General features: G+C 42.4%; 1 protein-coding gene across 1 annotated transcript in view; it reads left to right on the top strand.

Moving 5' to 3' along the window:
• ptprn2 (protein tyrosine phosphatase receptor type N2) overlaps nt 1-18,868 on the top strand; it is a 620,616-nt gene that overhangs the window by 100,015 nt on the left and 501,733 nt on the right. The window contains exon 2 of the mRNA XM_002935174.5: nt 1,805-1,855. Coding sequence (XP_002935220.2) covers nt 1,805-1,855 — 51 coding nt within the window. The remainder of the gene's footprint in view (nt 1-1,804; nt 1,856-18,868) is intronic.

The raw sequence follows: 18,868 nt of genomic DNA, 5'->3' as shown, positions 1-18,868 counted from the left end.
CACAGAAATTCACAATAATTATTATCCCCAAGGCAACATTACTCCCCTGTATTACAGCGTAATTACACTTGAATTCTGAGAGAATCCAGAAGGTGTTAATTTAATTGGACAGGTAATATGCTAGAGGGAAAACATATATACCAATATATATATATATATACAACAAGAACAATATTGTTTGCACCAGGAGGAGATATGCAAATGAAAGTTAGCGATGGCGATGGAACAGATTAAAAAGCCTCGCGGGAAATGCTTTTCTTGAACCAAAGAAAAAAAAAATGACACAAAGGAAAAATAATGATCAATGTGAGGGAATAAATCTTTGTGTTTAAATAAAAAGAAAACATTAAGCAGCGAATGGGACTGCTGAGTCCAATGGAACGGCGCCACGTCTCTGCCTCCCTCCAGTTGTACAGAATAATCCTCATGTCTGGGAGCGCAGGCACAATGTATATTAACGTACCGAATGACTGATGGATCTGGGCTTTTCATGTACTTCATTTCTATTATTAAATAATGTAGGTAGCTTTAAGAAAAAAAAAAAAAAAGTTTCAGTAAGTTGCACAGATATAACTTGGATATGGCAATGCGCGGCGACGTGTAGGGTTTGACTTATCCGCACTTAATGGGGTTGGTCACCTTTACATTAACTTTTAGAATGTTATAGAATGCCCTATTCCTAGCAACTTTGCCATTGGTTTTCCTTAGTTGTATTTTTTATAGTTTTTGAGTTTTTCTTCTGACTTTTTCCAGCTTTCAAAAGGGGTCACTGACCCCGGCCACCAAAAACGATTGCTCTGCGAGGCTACAATTGTATTATTATTACTTTTTATTACTTATCTTTCTATCTATTCATATACCGATCTCTTGTTTAAACCACTGCCCATTTACTAGGGTAAAAAAGACCCTAGCGACCAGATAGCTGCTAAAATAGCAAATGGAGAGCTGCTGAACATAAGGCTAAATAAAAAAAATAAAAAATGAAGACCAATTGCCTAATGTCTTAGAATATCAATGTCTACATCGTATTAAAAGTTATTGGTGAACTACCCCTTAAATAGTGACATCCCAAGACCCAATAGCAAGTCACACAATGTGCCACTGGGTCACCTTCAAAACCTCCAAAAATACATTATAAGGAACATGTACATCCACGAGTGCAGTGAGCAAAGTGCAATTTCAAGTGCAGTCGCCATGTTTTGTTCCCATAATGCAGCTTATTTTCTCAGAATTCCAGCTTTGTTGCAAGGGGGTGATGCACTTGGTACAGTTGCGCTGGGCCTACCACAATTATGTTCAATTTGCCAAAAATACCACAACTGTAGTTACCCGTAGTCTGCCTGGCATTGTTTCTGATGTTCCGTGTGTTGTCTACACCCAATTCCTTAGGCACAAGTGTGCTGCGCCTATTGACGCTGGGCTGGTCGGGAGGTGTTGGAAGCTCCAGGAGTTCCACCAGCTCCAGGATTTTCCCAGATCAATAGGTGCAGCGGTGCTCAGTTCATAACAGGAAGGACTGAGCAGTGGCATTGCAACTATATTGGAGTGCTAGGAGCAAATTATAAGCTCAACTGTACTAAAATCTTGGTTATAGCGAATTCCTTTCCTATAGAGAGCTGAAGTCATGCCGAGCACTTTCCCAGCGCACAAGACCCCACCATGATTTGTTTTGTACAGTGATTACTTGTTCTTGTCGTATGAAAGTCAAATATTTACAAATAACAGTGTCTCGTATAATGTCCAACAGCTAATCATTTTCCCTCCGATTCTCAAATAACCATCACTATTTTCTTGTCTTGTGTAGGTTGTTTGTTTGAAGAAGACCTCTGCAAATCATTTGAAGTGTGCCTGAACGGTAGGCTTGAACCATCTGTTTTTCTGAACTGTTGGCGGGGATGTGTTTCTCTGAATAGATATTACATTCATTGCGCTTGTTACAGTGTGTATGATTTGTCATCTAATAGGGCTTTATTGCTTACATTTATACCCACTGCATAATAGGGAATGGCACCACCTGTGCTATACTGGGGGATCATGGGAAATATCTTTCAGACAGGCTTGCCAATATATATATATATATATATATACTGTATATATAAATAAAATGTATCTACTGTATCCAGTGTGTGGTATCTTGTGGTTGCTGGAGATAAAACTGAGGATTTGTTGCTGGCACACTTGCCTTTAGTAGACTGTGTTCTCATCTTCCTGATGGTAGCAACCATTTTCCTTTTTTATTTTGTCACAGGCTTTAATAGCTTTGTGTAGTTTTTGTAAAGACTCTTAAAGATCTGCTTGATTTTGCCACCCATGTGATGGTTCACTTCAAAAGCCAAAATATGGGATTGTCATTACTGTACATACAGAACCAAACTGTTATAGGTGCAAATTAAACCCTCTAGTGGCCAAAGAGGGAAACAACTGCTAAATATAAATCTGCACCAATACAAAAAAGTAAAAAAATGTAAACTTTATTATACTCCATTAAAATAAACCCCATGTACAAAGCCCATGTGTTGGGCCAAATTGGGCTGAAAGAAAAATAAAGTCAGCCATTAATGAATTATCTTAGACAACAACCTTACCTTAGAACTGAATCTGGTTGATTCTTGATCACATCAACAAACTGCCCCAAGAACAACCCTTGCCCAGTTCTTTTACCTCCGTAGTAGAATCAACCTCCAGCAAATAAAAATAGAATTGAAAAAGAAATAAAATGATGAGGCAGATGTACATCTTCCATAGGCCATTATTACTCATGTGAGTAGCAGTGAAATTCTGATTATATAAGGCAGACAGGCTAGGAAGGTATCGGTATGAATAAGTTCTTAAGAAGGTCATTGACAAACAGTTGGACATATGGAACTAATCATTCAATAATGTAGTTTATGTTTCTCCAAGAAGACAGAGGTCTTGATACTAATATGGTTTTTCAGTCCATGTTCATGTGTGTGTGGTTCCTTGCATGGTTTTGATCCAATGTGGTTGTGTCATGTGTGATCCCTCAGGAGTGGAAGTCCAGCTGCCATCAGGCTGCACCACAATGTACAGGGGGAGCCAGAGAACCTAGGCAACGTTAGTCTACCCTAGCTACCCATTTGGAATGCTTATATAGTATGGTCTACAGCAGTCATCCCCAACCAGTGGCTCGGGGGCAACATGTTGCTCAACAACCCCTTGGATGTTGCTCTCAGTGCCCCCAAACCAGGTAGTCATTTTTGAATTCCTGACTTGGGGCAATAAAAACAAGATTTCCTACCAAATAAAGCCCCCTGTAAGCTGATAGTGTGCATAGAGGCCCCTAATAGCCAATCTTAGCCCTTATTTGGCTCCTCCATGAACTTTTATGGTGCTTTTGTTGCTCTCCCCTGGACCCGTGGTCTACAGTCTTGGCCTTGTCCACTTCTTTAGGAAACTTGTGCCTTTGATAATTAGGGGCAGATAAGTTCTGAGCACTAAGGTCTGTATGATGAAGGTGCAGTTCTCAGTATCATACATAGAAGTTGGCACACAGTGACTGCATAACCCCCACAACATTGGTATTTAGACTCCATTTTTTTAGTCCACTCTTTGGTTCTGTCCCACAGAATCTGAACCACTAGGAGATATGTGACTACTAAGTCAGGGCTGACAATGTGCCTGGAAGGATCTGGCCACTGAACTTGCATCAGTTCAGTATGGGCAATCAGTACACCTACAAATCTAACATGGCGGCTTACTGGAAATTAGGCAGTCCATTTCTTCCATTCACTTTAGGATTCCTTGATGATTCTGTTTGTATTAGAGCACAATTCATGATCCATCTCCGCTCCAAAATGCATAGGACACTTCAGTAAATGCATAGAAATGACCAATGCACCCTGTATGTATAGAAATTTGTACTAATACACTGCTTTTTGGTGTATTCTATTCCTCTGCCCCCTGAACAAAGCAGCACAGCAAATAATGGATGCAAGTGCAGTAGATTCCATTGCAGGCAGGCGCGTATCCAAGTGCAATAAATTCCCAAATAATAGCTATTCTGCATAGTGTTTTGGTTGGGGGTGTGCTCCATTTTACCGTGAATGATAGGTGCTGTAACCTACATTATTGAGTGGGATATGCAGCACGATTCCTGCAGGTAGGGAAATAATTGCGTTAGAAACTGCTGACAGGTAGACAAGCAATTTATGTTTTTTTTTTTTACCCCCTAATAATATGCATTGAAAAGTAACACAGGCGTGTGAGTGTTCCGTCCCAGCTGTGAATATATTACTGAATTCTCGACCGGCGGATTTTTGTATTCCAGCAGAGCTTGAGCGACGGTAAATCCAGATTCGGTTATTTACAGCTTGATATTTTTACAAATAGATTTTCTGGCCTAATCATAGCTATGAGGAATGGGAAAAGGAAAGGGGATCTTGGGAGCTAGGCTGGAGTCCCTAATTCAATGGGAGTCAGATTAGAATTTAGTTCATTGTAACCCTTTCTTGGCCCCCCAAATAAACAAGGTTTCTAGCTACTATGAAGCAAAGCGTGGGAACCTGCAATGGAGCAATGTTGTTAAACTACACTCATACTGCAATTAATCAGGGTATTAGGTCACCAGAGGTTCTTCACCATTAGAACCACTTTGGAGATGTATTTTGTAGGTTTAAAGTTTGCCTGTAGAAGATACCCTTTAGTGGCCCAGGGCCCCTCCTGTGGAAATCTCTGGGAGATGTGTATAACCTGAGTCCTTTTCCAACCTCTGGTCCTTTAACCTTTAGGCTTAAGTTTAGTGCTGCTCTTTCTACCCAACTCTGTCTAGATTACGCTCCTGTTACCTACTAGAGTTGCCTGTCACTTTCTATTACGTAATTAACGGAGTCCTGGTTCCCATGTAGCACTAAAGAGATGGTTCCTCTAGGGCACAATTCTTATTGGGGTCTTGTGCTCTAGGGTCTCCAGCATCATCCACCCTGGTCAGCAGGTGGAGGCCAAAGAGCAGCTATGTGCACCCAAACATAGAACAGGGAATTGTCATTACATCCCTGGGTCCATAGGAGAAAAATCACTGAAGGGCACAGGTTACTGTTACTGGGACTCGTAGTTGGACTTGCCCATTCAAATAAGAATGAAAACCCCTTTACACACCATTGGTTCCTTGCAGAGGCCTCTCTCCCCTATTCACAACCACACACCCATAACACCCAAGTATGTCCCCAGACAGAGTAGTGCAGGCATCTCTGGCCACTTGACTTACTTAACCAGGCAGAGATTGGCTTCCACTGTACATGCTCCAGTTTGCCAGAGGGCCGGGGAGAGGACATGTTGCAGGTGGTCGGGCTACATTGGGATGCGTTGATGGGGCAATTTAGTAGGGGGAGAAGGGCCACTGAAGTTGTGAAAGTGGGTTTCTTCTACATTCAAATACATTTGCAATAGGCCACATTGGACAAACTGTTGCAGTAAACAAACCTTTAACTTTTTCACAGAACTGTCCCACAGTCATAGGCAAATTGTGCAGCCTTTCCCAACTCAGATGGACCCTCTCAGAAGAGCTATATAGTCCAGCTACTTTTTTTTGCCTTCACTTTACTCAAGGAGTCTGCTTCTCTCCTCTCCCATACATACAGTGGCTTGCAAAAGTATTCGGCCCCCTTGAACTTTTCCACATTTTGTCCCATTACAGCCACAAACATGAATCAATTTTATTGGAATTCCATGTGAAAGACCAATACAAAGTGGTGTACATGTGAGAAGTGGAAGGAAAATCATACATGATTCCAAACATTTTTTACAAATAAATAACTGCAAAGTGGGGTGTGCGTAATTATTCAGCCCCCTCAATACTTTGTAGAACCCCCTTTTGCTGCAATTACAGCTGCCAGGCTTTTAGGGTATGTCTCTACCAGCTTTGCACATCTACAGACTGAAATCCTTGCCCATTCTTCTTTGCAAAACAGCTGCAGCTCAGTCAGATTAGATGGACAGCGTTTGGGAACAGCAGTTTTCAGATCTTGCCACAGATTCTCCATTGGATTTAGATCTGGACTGTGACTGGGCCATTCTAACACATGGATATGTTTTAAACCATTCCATTGTTGCCCTGGCTTTATGTTTAGGGTCGTTGTCCTGCTGGAAGGTGAACCTCCGCCCCAGTCTCAAGTCTTTTGCAGACTCCAAGAGGTTTTCTTCCAAGATTGCCCTGTATTTGGCTCCATCCATCTTCCCATCAACTCTGAGCAGCTTCCCTGTCCCTGCTGAAGAGAAGCACCCCCAGAGCATGATGCTGCCCCCCCATATGTGACAGTGGGGATGGTGGGTTCAGAGTGATGTGCAGTGTTAGTTTTCCGCCACACATAGCATTTTGCATTTTGGCCAAAAAGTTCCATTTTGGTCTCATCTGACCAGAGCACCTTCTTCCACATGTTTGCTGTGTCCCCCACATGGCTTGTGGCAAACTGCAAACGGGACTTCTTATGGTTTTCTGTAAACAATGGCTTTCTTCTTGCCACTCTTCCATAAAGGCCAACTTTGTGCAGTGCACGACTAATAGTTGTCCTATGGACAGATTCCCCCACCTGAGCTGTAGATCTCTGCAGCTCGTCCAGAGTCACCATGGGCCTCTTGGCTGCATTTCTGATCAGCGCTCTCCTTGTTCGGCCTGTGAGTTTAGGGGGACGGCCTTGTCTTGGTAGGTTTATAGTTGTGCCATACTCCTTCCATTTCTGAATGATCGCTTGAACAGTGCTCCGTGGGATGTTCAAGGCTTTGGAAATCTTTTTGTAGCCTAAGCCTGCTTTAAATTTCTCAATAACTTTATCCCTGACCTGTCTGGTGTGTTCTTTGGACTTCATGGTGTTGTTGCTCCCAATATTCTCTTAGACAACCTCTGAGGCCGTCACAGAGCAGCTGTATTTGTACTGACATTAGATTACACACAGGTGCACTCTATTTAGTCATTAGCACTCATCAGGCAATGTGTATGGGCAACTGACTGCACTCAGACCAAAGGGGGCTGAATAATTATGCACACCCCACTTTGCAGTTATTTATTTGTAAAAAATGTTTGGAATCATGTATGATTTTCCTTCCACTTCTCACGTGTACACCACTTTGTATTGGTCTTTCACGTGGAATTCCAATAAAATTGATTCATGTTTGTGGCTGTAATGTGACAAAATGTGGAAAAGTTCAAGGGGGCCGAATACTTTTGCAAGGCACTGTATGAAAGGGGCCACCACAGATTTGTGTTATCAGTCTCTACCATGTTTGAACACAGTCCACAATTTCTGGCTACTCTTAATTCATCTCCTCAGATTCTGTGGACTAACCAGCATCCTACATTCTTATTTCTTTTAGTGGCTTCACCGTGGGTCACTACCCATACTGTGCTTCTCATTGCAGCCAAGTCTGCCCATGCTCACTAGCCTAGTCACTAGTTGGACTTGCACACTAATATGTCTATACAGATGCCAAATAAACTTTTTTTTCTCCACCCTCTTATATAAGTTACAGGGCTGATTACAGCCCCATTATAGGAACTTCCCAAGGGACACCTCTACATGGCCTACCTTAGGGGGGTTGCTGCCACTGATCTACCAAAGTGAAAATTGCCTTATTGCATAATGACTTATTACCTATGCCAAGGGGATCATCATCTAACCAGGTTTCCCATTTTCAGTGATAAGTAAAATTTCTGGGGAGTGGGGCCATACATAAATTGGTGGTCTGCCTTTTAGATATGAACTATGGTTTGGAGGATCAGAGTATGTTCTGGATAAGGGGGGACATGGTTAGAATGTCTAGGTGTTTGAAATAGGAAATATTGATGGAGACTATGGGATTGCTAAACCACTGATCATTGCATATTTTGACCAAGAGCTCCAGCCATTTCAGCTTCTAATTCTCTCCAGATTCAGGTTTTAAACTATTGCAGCCGCTCGTGCGTGATTTTGTATGTAGCGGACATTTGTGCACAATACAGAGCATTTGCTTCAAAGGAGAATTTTATTTCTAAAGTTTTAATCTTGGAACGGTGACAAAACACCCATTCATTTTCATACAGACGACTGACTCATTTTTAACAATTACCCTGGTAATACGGCCATCTGTAATGCATTATCTTTATTTGGCAACCGCTAATGGCTCGTTAACGTTTATTTCTACAGAGCAGATGAGACAAATATATATTTCATTGGAGAAACTATATATGCGGTGCTCCTTCCACCCCCTCCCCATATGAAATATACTTTCTGCAGTTTGTATGCCTTTGAATCTGTCACAGTCAGCGAATGGGTTTCTGCTTGGCGGGACATACGAGAAGGGGTTCTGTCTCCCTTTTATTACTGGCTTATGGTTATGTACTTTAATAATATCCGTGCAAAGGGACTTTCAGATATCAAGTTATCCATTCACTCTTTATTTTGTTATAAAAAGGGAAAAGTAAAGTTTCTGTTTTATCTTCTGTTTTATCGGAGGCCTTCGCCGGTATGATAGATGAGGTTCCTGCTCGCTATCTTGGCATAAGCACAATAAGCCCAATAAGCCCATAAGCCCACGCACATTGCCTATAAACAAGTGTGATGTGGTTAGGATGCAAATGCACAGAATCCGCACAATGGCACAATAGAAGCGCTGCTGTTTAATTGTATGTGCAGTTGATAGTAGGCAAGGCCCGTATTCTATGGTCATTATTTGTGGAAGAATACTGCTCCAGATCTTTAAATTCAAAGGAAACTTTTATATATCTGTATACGGCATGATATTCCTTTATTAGTTGGTCTCTGCCTGCAGCGCCCCCCATCCCCAACAAGCACATGTAAGTAGACACAACATCGCTCAGAGGCTTTTTTTTTTTTGAAGGGGCTTTTTATTTTGAGCAAACAGGTTTGGTCTCTGCCTTTCAATATATTCTGCTTGTGGGTGTTAAGGTCCCCATACTCGGGCCGATTATAGCTGCCGATATCAGTCCCTTGGACCGATTCGGCAGCTTATCGGCCCGTGTTTGGGCAGAACCGAGGGGCCTGGCCGACCGATATCTGGCCTGAAATTGGGCAGATCTTGATCGGCAGGTTAGAAAATCCAGTCGGATCGGGGACCGCATCGGCTCATTGATGCGGTCCCCGAACCGACTGCCCCATTGCCGCGTGCAGAATTCGATTGTTTGGCCCCAGGGCCAAACGATCGAATTCGCCTACATGCCTCCCCGATATCGCCACCCGTAGGTGGGGATATCGGGTGAAGATCCGCTCGCTTGGCGAGATCTGCCCGTGTATGGCCAGCTTTTACTGTTATACCCTGCTTGTGTTTGCTTCTCTACAGATCTGGCTCAGACATGGTAGGTGTCCATAGAGTCGTCCTGCGCCGGGTTGGGCACCCATAGAATATCCTTAAATTAGTGGTGATAAAGTCAGAAAGCCTCTGTCTCCTGAATGCAGGAGGCTCGCATGTACCCCATAGCTCCCAAATGTCCTGATTTTCGCGGGGCAGTCCCTCTTTTGACAGCTCAGCCCACAGTCCCGGATTCTTACTGAAAAGTCCCTCATTTCCCTTTGATCTCCTGCGCTGAAGCTAAAAATATACACATTTAATTAAAAGTAGCTTTTGGCAGAGAGCCCAGAAATCTTAATGAGCTTCACCTGCACTTAGATACATTGTTTCTCACTTTTAATTAAATAAGTGGCTTTTGGCAGAGAGCCCAGACAGTTAACAAGCCCCCCTGCACTGAGATACAACTGTAACTAATAATCTAAACAGGTCTCTTGGGGGAACTGAGACTTGCAGCCTACTGGGCAATTCAGCTTTTTTAACAAGACTGTAATAACACATAAAACAGGACCCTAAAACCCCCAGAAATGTGTTCAACCTGCCAAATTTAGTCAAATGGGAGTGGTATTTAAGGGTTTAAGGGGTGTGGTTGCAAACATGGTCATGGTCAAAAAAAATTTCTTTTCTTTTCATTTTCTAAATGTTGGGGGGTCTGGTACCCTGCAGGGGGATTCGGATGGGATGCAGTTTTTTTCTCCCCACCAACTCATCCTTTTTCTCCTCCTGCCCACTCATTTCCCTCGCCATCTGCCCATTTCCCTTGCCATCTGCCCATTTCCCTCACCATCTGCCCATTTCCCCATTCCATGTTGTCATCACCCTGCCCCTCAAGTGCCCTCATTACTGCCCCCCCACCTGAAGGGCAGTATAATACACAAGGTGGCTACCCTAGTTGTATTGTGCATTTGATGTCAGAGATGCATACGCAAATGAAGGAAAGGAAGATGAAAACAAAATGCATCACATCGAAAATATTTAGCTTTTTCCTTGATCATATGACCTAATCATGTGATTTTAAGGGTTTGGATTGGGTTTGACCAGGCACTTGGATTTTGTGCATACCTAATGATCATCTAGGGCCAATCAGCACATTTTGGTCGGTTTTTATCAGGATTTGGCTGGATTAGATAGCATGGCGGAGATGTGTGGGTCTTGGTTGGATTGATGCGTGGTGGGTCTGGGTTGGAAGTGGATCTGCCAGTTAAAAGTCTCTTTCACTTTCCCTTACTTTTTTAGACAGCACTTGAAGCTCCATAATGGTTTAAGGATAATGGTGTAAGGATAATCAGGAACATAGGGTGTTCATCCCTGAAGTAAAGCCACGAGTGGCACAAACACTGCCAATCATGCTATTAATCTGGTGCCCAGGCTCAACATTACATTAGTCTCAAAAGGAACCTTCTGCTTGGAGATAGCTCCTCTCACTTCCTAAATGGGAATCTTCTGCCTATGGACGAGAGGTGGATCACCTAACCTTTCAGAGAGACACCGCACCCAACCATAACCCGCCTGGTTTCGATCTGCACCAACCCAAACCTGCTGAGCCTCTTTATTTACAGACCTGCACCCAGCCCCTCCCTCTCTGATGTCACAAAAGGGGCAGGGCACAAAGATGGAAGTCTATAAATAAAGAACACTGGAGGTAGAAGTGGGGAGTAGAAGGGTCACAGGCAGGCTGGGCACAGGGTAAAGCTCAGCCCAAAGCCACCCATGGCCCGTGAGAGTTGTGTGGATGCCTGTACATCACTAGTCCCTTCACCAGGTGTTGTTGGATTATATTATACTATACCTTATTGAGGAACCTTAGTAATAATAAAAATGTGTAGTTTATTAGTAAAATTATCAGTCTTTCTGCTTCTAGTATGGGCTAACTGTACAGCATAGTGCAGCGTCTAAACTTTAGATCTCAACCCATAGAAAACAACATACAAGGAAGGAGGGGTGTTCTGATGTTCCCCTGGTTAGAAAAAACATTAGTAATCTCGGATAACGTTTCTCACATCTTTCCTAAATAGAAGAACATTGGGCCAGCTGTCTTTCTTTCTTCTGACAAGCTCCTCGACTGGATCATGGCCGGATACTGACCAGCAGGTGGCGATGTTGTAACAAAAACAAATTCATTCATATTAGCAGTACATATTCCCCTTAATATTATTTAATCTTAAAAAAAATAATAATAATGAATGTAAATTGCAAAAGTGTTTAGAAAAGCACTTTCATTCATTTTACGTTCACTTATCATGTAAGGGGGAAACTTACACAAGCTCAATAGGAAAACACAAGTTAAATTAGTGGTCAGTCTAAAAGTGAGCATTATATATTGTATTATGTATTTTTTTTTTATCTGTAGAGTGGAATTGGGATTATATTCACTTTTGTTAACAGTGGAATTGATACTGACTCATTTCTCCCTGTTCTATGAAGGCTGCTGAATGGCAGTCGGCCCATGTGGCATTTCAATGCCTTTCGCTGACTCCGGGTTGATTATCTGTGATCAATAGCTTCCAGCAGGCCGTATGCCTTACAGTTGGCGCGTAGGGTCTAAATAAAGGCTTATTGTCAATTCACTGAACTTTGGAGCCATCTATGCGCCCGGCTGTAATTGTGGCTTTTATGTAGATAAATACAGCGTTGCAGTATCCGGCGCATGTATTGCAGCCTTTATTCCGCTTTGTATTCCTAGGGGAACACATATGGGTTTAATTCATCCGTCCAGGCTGGCAGGCAAAATAAAGCAGCTACCATCGCTGATTAAAGGTCCATAAAGCTGCTTGCTTTATAAGTAATATAATTATGATTTTACTGTGTTCCACTCAGCTCAATCAAGAAGCTTACAATCTAATTTTTTGTGGTGCTGCAGCCGCCCTGCAATAATAAATATGTGTTTAGGACTTTTTAGAGCACCTGCATTCCCTCCCCGAAGGCAAACAGTGTGTAAATGGGGGCTCTGTATCTCCAGCTGTTCCTAAACTACAACTCCCTGCATACACTGACAGCTGTCTGGTTTTGCTGGAGGCAGGAGACGAGCGGCAGCTGGAGAACCACAGGTTGCCGGCGCCCGGTGTGAGAAAGTGATAAATATAAGCGAGTGGGCAGATGCACGCTCTGCGATTTTGACTGAAAATAGGCTTTTCAGTGGAAACATAACCGTCACAGCTGACAGATGCGTCCCCGGCGTTTAATACCAACTAGGTCCACCACTGGAAATCTCCTCCATAATTGCACTAATTATTGAAAGCCTTTTAAACACTTTTTTTTTTGCACACAACGGTGAGCCTACATTGTGGCACACAGCAGGCTGACTGATCCTGGCACACAAAGCATGGCGTGGGCTACCAAGTGACTGGCAGAACAGGTGATTGACACTTGTAGGACTGACATTTAGCTCTGGGATGAAAAAGTTCCAAACTCTTCTACCTCTACAGGCCTCAGGCCTACCTCATCATCCTATGTTGTATGTTCTGTTATCTTCTGTTTTATAAGTGGATATCAGCCATGCACAGCAGAGCAGGTGATTGGGGGAATTTTAGGATTGCTACAGATGATGTATGGAAGATGTATGTCACACACTGTAGGGCTCATCTACATAGACACAAGGGCAATGATGGGTTCATTCAGCGACACTTCTGGGGGAAACAAATGGTATTATTATTAATTTGGTCTTCCCCTGACTCATAGTTCTTGTGCCAGTGTTAGTACCAGAGACACATTGTTCCAACTGAGGAAAGTTTTGTAAGGAGATATTTTTGCCCATATGCTGTGCCCACAGACTTTTGGCCATGTAGGGTTTATATTATTGCAATCTTGGAATGATACTGATACTTATTTTTGTCTTTTTGTCCTCCATATTTATGGCCTTTCTCACCATGGAGTTGGAGTTACTGTGCAGCATTTTCTTGGTGTCTTATCCCGGTGGTTGTTGCACCAAAAAGATGGAGATTTATTCTGTCCAGGAACCTAATATCAAAAAACAAATATTTTTTTTTAATTTATTAAACATGGGTGGCTAAAATATACCAGCTTGAGAACCTAATAAATAAGGGATGCCCAGTCTGTGGGTTTTGGAGGCTGCTGGGGGTGCTGCAACTTGTAATTCAGGAACCTCAGAATGGCTTCCTGAAATATCTGTGCATAGCAACTTAGGAGAGAATATCAACACGACTTGGAATGGCATCTGGTTCAGGCAGAAGAGCCTTGGACCACCGAGGAACTGACCTTTGCTTCAAGACCACACAAACTAAACCTTTGTCTGCATCTTACCCTGTCAGTTACTTCTTACTCAGATTGTTGCCTTTTCATCAGTTGGTTGCATATCTTCCAGTCGGCCACATCCCACATATGTCTTTTAGGTGAAAGAGAGATATTGATGCAATTCATTAAGGTTCTTGCATTGAAACACCCTCCCGCATTTCCCTGTTTTGCCAATGTGTCCATCCAGCTTCTTCTGATGTTGCCGCTGGGGAGCCCTGGAGATATTGCCACCCTGTAACTGGCAGAAGATCTAGTTTTGGTTGGGATAACTAAGTATATAGATGCAGCAGACTTTTGCCCAGCGAATCAGAATGCAACCCCTACTCTAAAATTGATTTGGTTCAGTTTTGATTAATTAAACCCAACTCTGAGTGCAGCTGAAGCTATACCAGAATCATGGGTAAAAACATGGCTATTTATGTTTGAAATTGTACTTTGCAAACAGTACTCACACTCATAAATTCCCCCTCGAGTTTTACAAATAGGCAAATTTAGAAAAACATTGATCCTTTTTGAAAACAGGGCCCTGACATTTGAAATAGATTTTGTAGCATCTCCTGCTAATGGCTGGCCGGTTGGTTTAATCAGCTAGAAGTGCTCTCCTACATATCAATTTTCTTGGATAAAAAAAGTGACTCAACCCCTTTAAGCTCTTTACCATCAATAATTACTCCAGCGACTGCGGGCAAGTTCCCCGCTCACACTTAACCACAGCATTAAGCAGTCACTGCACAAATCTATCTTGGGTTCTCCATTTTATTTTAATGAGGCTCATACTGATTGATTTATTGCAAACCCTGTGCATGTTAAGGCTGCGCTATTGCTTGGCGAATGCTCTCAGCCGTTGGGTTAATTCAGGTTTCAGACACACAGAAATAATACATTGAGGTCCAACACTAAATAATATAAATAGAAGTTAGTACGGATAATTTTATCTCCTGCAGTCCAAGCAAAGGGACAAATAGAGCAGTACAGGAAGGTCCCATTTACCAGTGGTACTGGAGCAAGAGGTGCAATTTGAAATGCTAGTGCCTGTGGCCTGGTACAGAGTGTTTTCTTTGCAGTGGACACAAGAGTGCAAAGAGTTAAGTTCAGGGCTCCTAGGTACTGCAAAGCTTGTGTATTCTAAACAATATAAGGTTACCATCAGACCCTATTGCAGGGGAAGAGACCCCATTTCAGATTCCATGGTCCCATAGAAAATTGTCCCCGGCAAGCGTCCCCAGCTCTGAAAGCTGTCCCTGGCTGTCCCCGTGGCAGTCCCCCCACCAATTGTTACTATCCCAGGACAGGAGGAAGGAAGGAATTATCTTCTGTCACTTGACCCACGTCCCTTTCTCCCACCATCCTCCAAACTTCCCACGCCACCTTTTCTGTTTCTAAAGGAAAGAATATGTATAAAATGATTGTGAAGATTTTCTAAGGAAATATATTAAACTTAAAAATATGTGGCTATAATATTGAGCGGGTGTATGGCAATGGGGGTGTGGCCAAAAAGTGGGTGAGGAATAAAAATGTTTAACGCCACGCTATGCACGCCACAGGCCCCTTCCTGCCCCCGGATTTCACTTTGGAAATCTGATAACCTAATGTATAAATTAGGGACCTTCCAAGGAAATCCCAAATTCCACACACTTTCCGCCCCTCCTGTATGCAGTGCTGCCAAATACACAACTAGTTACACTCCATTCTAGGGTACAAAAAGCTTATTTAGTTGGGGAAAGTTCAAAAACAGGTCCCTTTGCACCATGGGGGTGGGATACCCCATTGAACTAAATAACCGCAGGGGAGATCCCCCACATTGCACGTTCTTGTTGTACCCGTCAATTTTGTGGCTTCCTTTGTGGCAGGGAATGTTGAATTATCATCTCAACTGTGGTTTGAGCCCAACAAGATAGACACCCTTATACAAAGGGGTGTGGCTTATCAAAAATGGGTGCGGCCATCAGGGATCGGAGGCAGGGCCACGCCTGTTCAGATTTATTACTATAATTCAGAGTACTAAGGGTATGTTATTTTATATATATATAATATAATTGCATGCAACACCCCAGGCGCAATCTCATTAACTCTCTGGTATTGCAACGACTCAGTAGTTCCACAAAGCCCATTTAACAGCTGGTAGAATACAATTACATTGAATGCTTTCTGCCTTTCCATAAGAATATTACTGGTTACCCCATAGCTGATAAATATAATAGAGAGTGCCAGAGAGATGGCCGACTGTGAGCTCAAAGGCAATTATCGGCATGCCAGGCAAGCGGAGAGACTCCTGTAGACAAAACAATCACTAATGTGCCCACCAAAGGAAAGCACAATGCCAGCTGTTTAATAGAGATGCCAGACGAGTAGCAACATTGTTGCCTTCAAGCAGTTTTTCATAAAAGCTGGAATCGGAGATTATCCAGATACAGATAGGGCTGGGGACACAGCCACAGTCATATAATGTACCTGAATATGGGGAAATAATACACAGTGGCATCTCCGCGTGTACTTCCATCATCATCTTCATTTGCTCATGTAGTGCCGAGCGTTACAATCCAATTGGAGGGAATTAGTGATTATCCACAGACAGTTAATCCAGACTGTATCAAATTGGTTTCTTTAAACAAAGAATAAAAATTAAGTTTTAGTTTTTTATAGAAGGGCAATTCTAACTTTCCAATTGATCTTTGATTTTTTTTTTTAATTGGAGGCTTTTCTATGCCTTTTTGTAGCCCCCACAACCTGCAATGGTCGCACTGACCCACTATATCCCCTGCCCTGTACCCTACGCACGTTGCCAGTGCTTTTAACCCAACCCAGGGACCTGTGAAACCAGAAGTGACATCACTATTGGGCAAAAGTGACATCACTCCCATCAAAACCATGTCAGGGGGAAAAATAACTTGTAACTCGGGCCGGTAGGGGCACTAAGTCAGGGAATTGGGACTTGCCTGAAACCTGACTGCTTTGTGGGTATTACGCAGATTGTATTAGAATACTACTATGTATACTAAAATTTCATCTTAAGGTGAACTATTCATGGTAGAATCTTTAGGGGACTCTTTTTGTCACCTAGAAGAATCCGTAGCTCCAGGGCGCCATTTTGGATTGATGAACCCTGAATACTTTGCTTGTTGCAATTGCTTTTAAATACAATGTGGTAGGGGTCATTTATTTACACCTGCAAGTGCAGTAAGCAAAGTGCAGTTTTGAGCACAATCATCATGTTTCCAACAATTAAGTATTTTTTCTCCAGAATTTAGAATTCAAGCATTGTCACAGTCACCAAAGGGAGTTGTGATTAACGCAGTAGCGGCTGATGTGTTATATATAGCAAAATTGCTCTTGCTTTTTGACGCAAATATATATATATATATATACTGTATATATATATGAATATTTTTACCATTTAAAGCCTGGTATTGTTGGTCAAGGGGACTGGTAAAATGGTTGCCCCTTTTCCCTGGCAGTATCCTAGTAACTTAGATGCCTAAGGGGGTCCTTATCCTAGGGAAGGGAAGTTTCTCTTTCCTGGGTCAAAGTATGACCAGTGTAGTTCACTATTTTGGCCTCTGGATGGCAATGTGTGATAATATATAAGGCAGGGCAGCAATGTGCTCTGGGTCAATTTTGTGCAGAAGCCCTCCTGAGCAGGCAGGTTGGGACAACACTGGAACCTAGGTCAGACAGGGGCCTAGTTAACCATCAGGCTATACTCTGTATACTCTGTAAGCCACACTAGGGGGCATATTCATTATAGTGTGAAAGCCATAGCAACCAATCACATCTTTGCTTTTGTTTTCTGTTAGGTGACTGTTAAAATCCAATTGCTTATTGGTTGCTGAGGGCAACATCGGTGATGTTGGTTTACACACCATAATAAATATGCCCCTAGGTGTGACAGACATATAGGGCTAGCTAGAGAGCAGTTTTGGCTCCAACAAAGAGTGTCAGTGGGATTCCAGGTTTACTATTTCTCAGAAGTAGGGGGCAAGTGTACAGACTCAGGGCTATATAGAATTCTTCTGGGTTCCACTTGGAAGAAGATTCCCAAAAGCTAGGAGTAACTCATTGTTGTTGTGCCTTGATTGACCCTGTGGAGTTGAATATTGTCTATAAAGTGTATCCGTGAGTATATGCCTGCTTTTGCTATGTGTAAAGCCGACATTTTTGTTTATTTCATAATTCTTTGTGGATCAAGTCTGCATTTGCGAACCACTGGTGTCCTTATTGTGTTTCACAGAAAGGTATAGTTGTACAACATCCTGGCCTCCACCCAATGTGAGGGCCAACATCTCAACCAGGGAAATTTGGTGTAAAGTGATTGGTTGTAGGGTAGATCAGGTGGCCCCAATTTACCATCAGCTTACATATGCTGATGGCTTATGTATGGCTTATATGCTTTATATAATGGGATTCTGAATGTCCTTTATCTTTGTGCAATATATTGTATTTTTGAAATCATATATACCTGATAGGTCATGGCAAGGAGTTTCAGAGACAGTCAGAAGATTGAAGGACCATGAAAATGGCCATATTCAAAAGCAAAACCACTACTTTGCAAACAGATTAACCATTGAAGCTTCCGCAAGCATAGAGAAATACAGTGTTCCTTTAGGGTAGTTTTCCACCTGATCACATCTAAGGTCCAAACGCCCAGTCTGACACCAACGTCAGTATTATACAGAGAGGGAATACTCATGCAGATCTGTGCTACTGGGGCCCATTTATCTGTATGAAGCCAGTCATGGAGATGTACATGATAGCTTCCTTTTTATCTACAAAAAAAACACCAGCAATCCCTAGATTTCTGGGTATATATCTTCTGAAAGGATTAGTTATGCGTCGGTTTCTTCATTGTTTCGGTATAGCGGTTTCCGCTCATTTCGGAGTTTATTTAACAAGATATATACACACAGGACTGTTCCGAGGAAAGGTCGCCTTAATTTGGTTCTTGGAGAAATGCGAGTCACTCAAGAAGCAAAGTGCAAAATAATTTCAGCAGAGCTACCTATTGACTTTTTATTCTCTGTAAAGCACCTAATTATAGTCCTGCATGCATGGCTGAACATTGACTGGATGGTGTGATGAAGCCAGGATTACCCACGCTCACAATGAACTGAATTCAAATGAAACATTCAGCCTTCCAGGGAAGGAGAACGGTGAAGCAACACAAGAATGTATTTCAGGTTCTATAGCAGAGAACTTTGTCTCTTTATATATCTATATATCTCTGTATATCTATACATGTGTATACTAAGAAGTGAATCGAGAATTCTGTTTATTTGCCCAAATTATAGCAAATATTTTGTTCAAAATTGTCATTTGTGCTTACATT

The sequence above is a fragment of the Xenopus tropicalis genome, chromosome 6 (assembly GCF_000004195.4).
Source record: "Xenopus tropicalis strain Nigerian chromosome 6, UCB_Xtro_10.0, whole genome shotgun sequence".
Lineage (NCBI taxonomy): Eukaryota > Metazoa > Chordata > Amphibia > Anura > Pipidae > Xenopus > Xenopus tropicalis.
This window is presented reverse-complemented; position numbering and strand designations above follow the sequence as displayed.